Raw genomic sequence first — 11,742 nt, forward strand, 5'->3', positions numbered from 1 at the left:
CTAACACGTCTGGTTCCCGTTCAGTTCGGGCTGTCAGGCTCGGCAGAAAACGTGCTTGCCTTTCTCTTCTTTCTACCCCCTTCCTTTTCACCTTTTCTGTTACTTTTTTGTTTGGTGTGTGTGTATATATATTAAAATTATATTAATAAAACCCGAGATCAACTTTACTTTATAAAAGATAACTTTATTTTTTTTAATTATTTTTAAAAATATTTAATCAATACTTTTTAATGTATTTTTTTATAATTCTACGTGCTGCTTGTAAAAAACAATTATATATTTTTAAATAAATTTTTAAAAAAATATATATTATATTACGATATCAAACATACACTAAATTATAAGTTCAATAAGTTGATATTGTCACTCAAGTTTTATTTTTTAAATATTTTTTTAAAATAATATTGATTTGATAAAAAAAATCTTTTTAAAATTAAATAGGAGATTAATAGGTATGACTGTATAACACTGTTTAATATTAGTAAATTATAAATTATACTTTTCATAGCAGTGTTAAATTGCACATTAAGATATACGAAAGTGATGACATATAATTGAAAACTATCTTTTTATTTCTTTTACAAACTATCAACGAACGCGAGAATGCATGCTTAATGTCATTTAAAGATTTAATTTTAACTGAAATATAAATTAATACAAAACGATTTTTATTTTCAATTAAAAAAATAATTGACATTACAGATGTCATAACAGCACAAATCAATGGCTGGTGTCAACAAGAACCGTGTTGACATGAATCATCAAGCTCATGACATATACCAATCCAAGTTAAAATGGTTCGTAAGGTTGACAATCAACATGATAACACTGTGTTGCTCTAATGATTGGTTTAAATATTTAGAAATATAGTTGTGATTATTTTTTATTTAAAAATATATTAAAATAATATTTTTTTTATTTTTAAAAAATTATTTTTGATATCAACATATCAGAATATCTAAAAACATTAAAAAATATTAATTTAAAATAAATAAAAAAATAAGTAAAAATTTAATTTTTTTAAAAACATTTTTGAAACGCAAAAACAAACAAAAAGATCTTAATCCTGGATTTTTACATTGAAATTTATTAGGAAATAATATATTCCACCATTTTTTCTTTAATTATTGAGACAATTAAATTCTTAATTATCATTAGATTTTCTTAACCACCTAAGTCACAGCTTTGGTGCAAGTTTACTCATCACATCATTGCCATTCAATTTCAGGTAGTTAATTAGTTATGCGATGTCTCTCCAGTTGAAAGAAACCTCGTACATCTTTCTTAACTTCACGTAATCAATTTTAGAAAATTTCTTTTATTGCATGGGTGCATGGTTTCGAATGAGGACAAATCCCACGAGTTATAAATTGATTTATTTTTTTTTAAATCAAATAATATTATTTTCACAGAAAAAAATTAAGAAATCAATGGGTTGATAAATGACCGAGTCATTAGGTCAACCCTGATTTTTTTACCGTGTCAGCTAAACTTTTTATTTATTTTATTTATTTTTAACATATACTGTTTTAAGTTCTGTTTGGATTGAGTTTTATATTATTTTTTTATTAGAGTTTGAAAACAATGTAGCGTGTTGACGGGAAGAAAAATGACCTAATTAATGATTTCACTGTCATTTTCTTTTTCCTATTTTAAGAGTTTATGCCCCCCCTTTTTTTTTTTTTTGTATTTCTCATTCAAGTGGAACGTTTAACGTTGACGGGTGCCAATTAAAGGGCATTTTTGGATACTTTTCCGATAGTTCATACACATTTCCACTCAAGTTCCCGAAGGAAGTCAATCTACAAAGCTTTGACCAAGCAAGCCATGCCAGATTGAATCCACTCACAACCTTGAGTGAAGAAGACGATAATACAGAGCAGTGACGACCAAGAAAAATAGTTAACATTACTTGGTGGGTTCAATTTATTCAGAAAGAAAAAAAAAATCCAAATCCAGTTCATGCCTGGCTTTAAAAAACAAATAAAAAGACTCGGGACAAGCAAGAACTCGTGATGAGCTCACCACGGCAATGAATTTGATGAAGAAATTATCATGCAACATGTTTCAACATTTCCTAGCATTTGCCAGTGCCATGTCCTCTTGACTTTTGACTTGTTTGTTTTTGTATTTTAAAAATATTTTAAAAAAAATTTAAATTTTTTTATTTTTTTAATTAACTTTAAATTAATATATTTTTAATATTTTAAAATTATTTTGATGTGTTAATATTAAAAATAATTTTTAAAAAATAAAAAAATATCATTACTATATATATTTTAATATAAAAAATTATTTAAAAAATAATCGAATCATATCATCAAAAATTTCTTTGCCTTCGAGAGGTCAATGTTTCCACGGGCTCGTTATATTATACATTTTCGTACAATTTCCTTCACAGTAGATAACTTATTTTGACCAACTCGACGAGCGGTTATCCAGTCTGCCAGCGCATGATAAAAGACAAAATATAAACGATATTTTTTATTTTGGAATATTTTTTTAGATTTTTTTTTAATTTTTTACATTATGGTTGATGCATTTTTCAAACACAGTTGAAAACGTGACAGAACTACATTGAATTTCCATGAAGTTGTCCCTGCAAATCAGTTCAGTTTTGGTTTGGATATAATTTTTTTAATTGGGTATATGTAAGTATATTTTTAATTTTTATATATAAAAAAGAATAATCTCATTAAAAATTTAAAATGTTTCTGTCCTCTTTCACTGCAGCATGAGAGTCCCCCCACGTGTCCATATTAATTCCGGCACTCATGTAATTGATGACAACGGGGCCTCTCTGGATACGATGAGATACATTTGCTCCTTATAATTGAAAAGGCACAACACACATCGCCCGGGGAATCCTATGTTCAATTGTTGCATTGCTTCCTATCTCGATGTAAGAGAAATATTTGTATAAAGAATAAAAATATGTTTAATTACATGGTTGGAGATAAATATATAAAATTAAATATATTTTTATGACAGTTATGAAGCTAATTTATGTCCTCTTGAAGCATTAAAGATGTGAAGATATATATTTTTTTTTTAATTCCAAGACAATAATAAAACTCGACAAAAAGAAAGAAAAACAACTCTACCTCTAAACCTTTCAATTAAAATATTTCCAGCTAGAATCAAAGTTTCACTGGTTAAATGCTTGGCTTGATTGATAAATGATCAACTCCCTTGATTACTATTCATGTTTGAGTTCCAAAAAATACCGTAAAAAATATATTTTTATAGTGATTTTTAATTTATATATAAATATAGTATATTTAAGATTTGATTAAAAATAATTTAATTTTTATGTACAAGATTTTGAGAAAATTTCACAGTATTTAGCTCCATTTTATTTTTATTCCACAATAACTAAGTCCCTCCATATCTCCCTTGAGCTTTTACCCTACAACTTGCATAAAACCCTACTTTCTCTATTATTTTATCAGCTGCTACCCCATTTATGCTAGGCTTAGTGATTGTCGTTACATCAACTTTGCAACTTCTCCTCGAATCATTAACAATTAAACAAAACCTATCATTTCTCGCCCATCTACAAATCCAACATAGAAACTTTATAATAATAAATTGTAGAAAAATTATTAGAATTATCATACTCATTTATTCTAGAGCTAGAGCTAGTACATAGGTATTCATTTGCTCATCCTCCTTTATTCTCTCCCTAGTAGCCTACATTGCTTTAACATAATCTTTAATTAATGATTTGTTGGAAGTGTGATTATTTTTAAAATACTTTTCTTGTCAAAATGAATCAAAATTATATATATTTTTATTTTTTTAAAAATTATTTTTGAGATCAATGCACCAAAACAATTCAATATATATATATATATATAATAATAATTTTTTAACAAAAAAATTTTAAATTTGTTAGAAACACGAGCTGCCTTACGTTTCCAAACACTGTTTAAATTATCTCTTGCAACCTTCATAATAATTTTTATTTTTTTATAACTCGAGGTGTTCGGACTAGCTTGCGCGCACCACAAGTAGTTCCCGGAGCCCACTGAACATCCTGCAAGCTCAGTGAGCAGATAAGGCATCGTGGGGGTGACAAGGTACACATAGAGGATCGAACCCGGGACGTTCACAAGGATTGAACTTACAGTTGACCTCAACAGCTAGGCCCTCAAGTGTAACCTTCATAATAACTTGATTCAGGATGTCCTGGTCTTCTTTGTATTTGAACAAACCTCTTTCCCACAAGCATCTCATTAGCCATTGATAGAGACGAAATAATTGTAGGTCAATCTTCGTCATTTGCCATAACTTGTTTATTATTGTGTTATTGATGAAATTTCTTATTTTTTTCATTATCCCTACATTATTTACTAAGGAGAGAATATCATTACTCAATCCCACCTTATTAATCCTTGGGTCAATTTCTTTCTTTTTATTAACCCCTTGTGGCCCATGTAACATAGCTATTTTATTACCTAACTTATTACTTGGGCCTTTTATAGGCCTGTTTCTATTTTTAAAATCCACCTCTTTTTTTGTATCTTTTCCCACAATCACCCCACCTAAATATTTTTTTTTAGTTATTATTATTATTATTATTAAACATATATTCTTCATTACTCCCCATGCCAGCTCCCTTAAAACATTAAATCCTACACTTTAATTTTAGCAATTTTCTTACTCGTCAAACTTATTTTGGAATAGTCCCATTATTTATGAGATTTTTATTAGAATCATTATTACTTGCTATGATATATTTTTTCCTAACATTACTTCGTCGTCTTTGTGCAACCACTATCCATTATCTAAATTGTTCTTCCACCTCAAGTCTAGTAACTCGACCACCTTCTTGCTCTATACCCTACACCATGTCATCATCATCTTTGCTTTCATTCTCAATGATTATCACCTCCCCACTCTCCTCGTGATTTTGAAGTGCATGGGAGTATTGTGTTTTTATTTTATTTTATGACTATATTGACCTCGTCACAAATTCTAGCATAGTTACTTCTTGTGCTAAAAGATGTTGTATGACCCACTTCTAATGTCTTTTTTATATAATCATGAATTCTTTATAATACAAAATTATTATATTAACCATGGTTAGATATGATAATTTGACCTACACTACAACCTTTTCAATAATCGTTTCAATTATTTTTCCATAAAAAATTCATTTCCCAAATCGACTAAGCTAAAATGTCTTTGGATCCTCCACGTCATTCTAAGCCTTTTCATGAGAAACGTGTATGTCCCACTTTACGTACGTCCCATGATCTTGATGAACAAAGTCTGTTTCCAAGGTTCCCTTAGACGTCTCTTTTCCTCTGCAGACAATTTGTTACTCCTCATCCTCCTATATGTATTCATCCATAAGCCCCTCCCCTCCATTTAGATTATCCAAATAAGATGACTCCATTAGATAATCTTAATTTATAGCTAAGCCCGCTCCTTCTAGATCTCCCCACCAGCTCCTTTGTTTGACGTTTCTTTCATTTGTTGCTTTTCCCATATCCACTTTGATTTTCTTAGAACGTGCCAACAAATCTGTCTCTTCAGAATCTGGCTCTGTTGCTGTCTCGCTAGAGAGCATTTCACTAGGTTACTTTGTGATCTGGTTAAATTTTATTTTGCTATATGTAGCTGTATAGTGGCCATTGATGCTAATTTCAAGCTTGTAGCAGTGGCAACGTCATAACTTTTACAGTTGGATTAATTGGAGAGAGCTAGAATTTAATTTGAATTAATAATACTCACCACAGATTAATTACTAGAAAACACTAAAAATGAAAAATGAAAACAGTACTGGAATTAATTAGATGCTATCTAGGAGCACGTGAAGTCCAAGCAGATGCAGTGAACAAGCTAGTATCCTTCCAACCCAGCCTCAAAGTTCCATCTCCTTGCACAAGGTTATAGCCATGGGCAGGAGGGAACATGTTCAATATAAGTTGTGCTTGAGCCATCGAGTTTCCACTCATTGCCACCTGCATAAAAGAGCTCTTAGCTAGCTCACTTCTCCAATGCCTGAACTTGTCCTCACCGCTTCGTGCAGGCCCTCCTATTGCCACTATGTTGTTGATTTCTCTGTAGAGAAGGCAATGCTCTATCCGGTGCCTGCCTGGATCTTCGCAAGGCAAATATGCACCAAGGGAATCAAACAGTGTTGAGTAGTAATGCAGAGAGACTACGAAACGGTCCAAGAAAGATCCACCATGAGAGATGTCTTGCTCAACTAATGTGATCACTCTTGGGGCCAATGCTTCAAGAAGTCTCAATGTCTTCCAATCAGGTCCTGTGGCATCATAGAGGGAATGCTGTAGCCAATGCACGGCTAGTGTTTCACCCCTCCTGAGTGGCACCATTGACACGTCAATTTCTCCAAATTTCTTTGCAATTGGGTGGAACTCAAATGGCAGTCCAAGTCGCCTAGCGAAATTGGAAAGTTGTTTCCCTGTCTCCACCAAGACTTCCATTGATGAGCCCATGCCGGTCATTCGAACTTGCGGTGGACCCTCAATTCTGGTGGCCAGAATGTGAAATAAGGCCGGCCATTGCAAGCCTTGCATGATATCAAGGTCGATTATGTGAACGCTATCGCGGCGTTGAAAAGCTTCAAGGATTGCTTGGTTGGAGGTGAAGTGAGCAAATTTGATAAAAGGAGAGACATTGTTAAAGACTTGGAAGGCGCTATGAACGCTCTTGTGGTTGATTAATGGTGAACAAATACCTAACCACGAGTTTATAACCCTACTACCCATGGCCTTAGAAAAATAAGCCACAACCCTTTCTGCACAAGAAGGGCCGTAAGGAGAAGCCATCTGTGTCAGCTCAAGCAACATTCTATGAGCTTCACCAAGATTATCAACTGATATAGCAACAGCACCCTCCAACAGTAGGGTTATTAAGTTCAAACCTTTTTCATCTATCCTACTCATGCTTGATCTAGCACTCCCTTCTTTTTCAGAAATGTTTGCCAGGTGTCCTCCAAGCTCATGGCTCCATTGGAGCTCTTCCCCATTGCCATCAAAATAGCTTCTCCTCATAGATTTCTTCGGCCTAAAGTGATCGCCCAAGAGTGACGGGACAATATTGTTGTCCCCACAGACCATTCTTGTCTCTGTTTGCAAGCTGCCATGAGTTTCCGTATCCGGTAAGTCATCAAGGAGCTGCTTTGTTACATGTTCTACCCACTCAGAGAGCTCACTCCTCTCCAAGTTCACGCAGCGATTTTCAATCAGTACTGGCTTTGGGAAGGGGTTAGAAATTGGAGCTGGAAATCCTAGAGAGGCACAGTGATCCCATGGTTCACGGGGCTGTATCAAATCAAGAGCCCCATGAGCCATTTCATATGCTCCTTTCATCACTTAGCTCCTAGCTATTTAAGTGTAAGCTTAAGCTATATGAACTACAGAGAAGGGGATGAGAGAGAGACAGTACTGGAGGTGGTGGGAGGGTGTAAAGGGGAGTTGAAGTCCATTTTTAAAGAGAAAGTTAAGGCAAAGGTGACCAAAGAACTGGTCGATCTCTAATACAACAGGAAGGCCGGCATAGTCGGCCATATAGATAAAGCTAAGTAATTAGATGCCAAAAACACGTCGGTTTGGTAGTGATTTCCTCATTTAATTAATCAGATTTATAGCCATACGTATTCTACAATAACCTTAAATTTAAGATCAGAATTAAATTGTGGACATATATAGCAAATTATTTAGTGAAATAGCATTAGTACGAATCAGAGAAGGGATTGAATAATATTATCTTGTGAGTGCAATTAACCATATTAAGAATTAATTACTATCGTTTTAGAATAAAACCACATCATTTTAATTAAAATTTTAAAAAGTTAAAACCCAAGTTATTTATTTATTTATTTATTAAAATATCAAATTTAATTTTAATCGAAGTCTATTGAATTATAAATTGACTTATCAAATCAATCATATATGTTACATAAAGATAAATTTTTAATTTAATTTAAAATTTAATTGAGGTTACACATCGAGTTTATCAATTGAATTTTATTATAGTTAATTTCCAGCACTATTTAATTTTAATTATATGTACAACTCATAATTGGCTGCGTGCATGTGTGTTTGTGTGTGTGTGTGTGTATAAATAAAATAATGAATGATCAATGCCAATTTTATACAGATTTGCAATAGAAAAATGCATGTTGCAAATTGTTGTGCACACGACTTCAGATTTGAAACCCTTTATGTTGAAATTGGTTTCGAGACCCTTCAGTACGTAAGGTGTGTTTCTGAGTATTTTTTTTGATGAATTTAATTTGTTAATATTAAACATAAAAAATTTTATTTTAATTTATTTTCAAATAACATAATATTTTTTAAAAATAATACTTTCAAGTCTGCACAAGCAGCAGGTGAAAGTTTTGCAGGCAATTGTAAGATATTGGAGAGATAGCCTAGCCTTGTCTCTCTGACATTGATGTGGCATATGTGGCGGTCCAAATCAAGCAACGGCACCATGAAACCACCTTGTTAAGCCACAATGACAGTCAATATATATATATATATATATATATATATATATATATATATATATATATATATATATATATATATATATATAATGTAATCTTGATTGATGATGCCCATTAGAAACAAAGGAAGGAGTCATCAAGCACCGCTGCTCCAGTATTTATAGTTAATTTCTACTGCTGGCCTCATTAGGTTTGATAAAAAAGGGGAGAGAAGATATCTGATATTTAATTAATTCATTGTGTGTATATACAAACACACACGTGTGTGTACGCATGCTGGGATTAATTACATACATGTGTGTGTGTTTGTCTTTCACTTTCAATCCAGACAATTATTTCTGGACCAGCAGATGTGTACATACGTACTGCTGATCACTAATTAACGTCATGGCTTGGCTGGCCAAATTTTTATGGAGTATGTTTTCAATTTTATATATATATAATAGGCTTGCTTTGCTTGATTAGAGTTTGTTTGGGAGTGTGCTAAATGTTATATTTTAAAGTGATTTTTATTTAAAAATATATTAAAACAATATATTTTTAACAACAGTATGTCAAAACAATTAAAATCATTAAAAAAATTAATTTGAAGTAAAAAAAATTAAGAATTTTTAAAATTATAGTTATACTGCAATCCAAAACAAGGTTTTAATTGGATATAGAAAATATATATATGGTTAGCTTTTAAGAAAATTGATGAGATAGTTAATGATGTATGTCCATACCTAGACATGATAGGCTCCCTAGGAGTTATTGTTCAATTGAAACTATATAAGCAACTAAGACTCTTGTCTCGTAGTTGGTGTGAGAAAATAACATAATCATAGCCCTCATGCGAGAGGCTTGGGTAGTCACACTTGGTTGACATTTCCATATACAACATCAATGATAATGTGTGTCATATCCATATATGATAGGCCATTCAAAAAAGTATTGTTCAACTAAAACAATATAATGATAAAAAAAAAAAACCTAACAAGGTCTTATGACCTAATATGAGGCTTAGAAAGATCATCAACATTATATCCATCTGGGCTTGGCATGTAACCGGACTAAATAATGTTAAGTTTGACAACTTGTTATATCTATATATATTTGAGCTTGGTGCATAGTTGAGTCTATATTTACCAAATTTAAATGTATTTGAGCTCAACGCATAGCTAAGTTTATAGATATTGGATCTTCACCTTGCTTTTGGTTAAAAAGATTTACTTGCTATATTAACTGATAAATTTTAGATTTTTGAGTCATCATTTAAAAAAAAAAATTTCCGAATCCACCATACTGATATTAAAGAGTGAGCTATTAAAATAATTTTTTTTAAAAAAAGTTTTAATTGTACACGAAACTAAATTAATTCATCGAACTAAAAACATAAATTATGATCTTAATCACTTAAATAAATTTAATTCTAAATATTAAGGACTAAGACCTACTACTAAAATATCATACAATCTTCAGTTGATTATTATGGCCGGAAACGAACACCAACCAGTAGTTCAAATGGAATATGTCAAAGGGGCGTATCAAACCTTCAAAACTTGCTCCAATTAAAGTGCCGGTCAATCGGTCTTGGCCTGCTATATGAGTTTTACAATGAATCATCTTTGCTCGAAACCCTAACGCAAATTCCACTACTCTGCAGCTACGCTTTCACTCCGGGGATCGGCGGCTTAACCTTGGACGATCACCGGCCGGGCACCAGCACTTCTTAGCGTACCAAATTATCCCAATTTTTGTCCACTAGCTTTGTCAATTAAACTAATGTATATTGATAGAAACATAAAACATTAAATGTTTTTCCTTGTTTTAAAAAAACATATTTAACGTTTTGTGGTCTAGGAATAGTAATATTAATTTCTTGATTTTCCTAATTCTAACCCGACCCTTCTCGAAAGCAAGCCCGTGCATGCTAATATATGTTAGTTGGCCTAACCCACACAGACATGCATCTCAGTGTCTTGTTGACAACAAGCCGGTAGAATTGAATGCAGTTTTGTTTATTTTCCCGTGGCTTGAACGGTCCTGATTTTTCTAAAAGAAAATACTGAGTAATTATATGCCAGACTGGCCAATCAAAACGCTGAAAGTGTCTGCAAAAAAGACCGGTCAAAACGTCAAGTTGGTCAAGAATTAATTAATTATACATATTACAGGGCCCAGAGTGGATTAAAGTGGAGTAATTAGTATAGTTAAGAGTTAACGCGATAGATGATGCGACATTCGATTCCAAATGGGCATAATATCGTGACAGATGGCACTCATGTAGTGTCTCTAGACCGACCACGGCGACGGAGGCAAGTCATGAGTAGGGATTAATTATAAATTATAAATTGACCTAATTACTCATAAATCGATATCCAAACTTCTTTAAAAAAATGGGCCTGACAATCATTTTGTCACCTAGCGGACGCATTTGGAATTTCCCTTTACCTCAATTCATGAACAATTCAATGTGAGAATCTCTCACTCTTCACTTCCTAATTTCGTATAGTTTGTGATTAATTTTTAAATAATTTTTTGTATTAAAATATATATTAATAATATTTTTTTATTTTTTAAAAATTATTTTTGATATCAACACATTAAAATGATTTGAAAATATTAAAAATATATTAATTTGAAGCTAATAAAAAAATAAAAAAATTTAAATTTTTTTAAAAATATTTTTGAAATACAGAAACAAATAGATACCCTAGTGATATAACCACAACCAAGTTTTTGTTTGTTTTTATAATTTCAAAATATTATTATTTTTTTTAAAATTGATATTTTTTAGTATTATAAAATTATTTTTATATGTTCATATTAAAAAAATAAAAAAAATATTATTTTAATAAATTTTCAAACAAAAAATACTATCATTTTCAAAACACCAATTTAGTGTTCAAACAACGGCACCGTCATTATCATGTCCTCTAATTTAAAGACAATAATTTTGTTGCTCTCCATCTGGTTTCCAACAAACTCAGATTGATTGTCCTTGATTCACCAAGTGAAGAACACATGTAGGACCTGTTATATCAGACAAACAGCAATGAGATTAAGGCCCTTAGAGTAGAACAGAAAGTTATTCAATACATTCATTGTTGTTGTTGTTGTTCAATCGTTCTTCTAAAGGAGAGGTCACGGTTTTAACTCCTCAAAGAAGGCTCGACCAACTCTTTAAAAACGGGTCTCGAGGAAGCTCAGAGGCGAAAGAATAGTTTGAAACATTTAGAAGAGGAGCTGGAGCACATTGGGGGAAGGAA

At 31.9% G+C, this 11,742-nt stretch overlaps 1 protein-coding gene across 1 annotated transcript; it reads right to left on the bottom strand.

The window, feature by feature from the left end:
* Window positions 1–5,697: 5,697 nt before the first annotated feature.
* On the bottom strand, window positions 5,698–7,454 carry LOC118052821 (scarecrow-like protein 23). Its single transcript, XM_035063899.2, has one exon. It carries the CDS (start codon window positions 7,347–7,349, stop codon window positions 5,808–5,810), a length of 1,542 nt encoding a protein of 513 aa, XP_034919790.1. The 5' UTR covers window positions 7,350–7,454; the 3' UTR covers window positions 5,698–5,807.
* Window positions 7,455–11,742: the final 4,288 nt, after the last annotated feature.

The sequence above is a fragment of the Populus alba genome, chromosome 2 (genome assembly GCF_005239225.2).
Source record: "Populus alba chromosome 2, ASM523922v2, whole genome shotgun sequence".
Lineage (NCBI taxonomy): Eukaryota > Viridiplantae > Streptophyta > Magnoliopsida > Malpighiales > Salicaceae > Populus > Populus alba.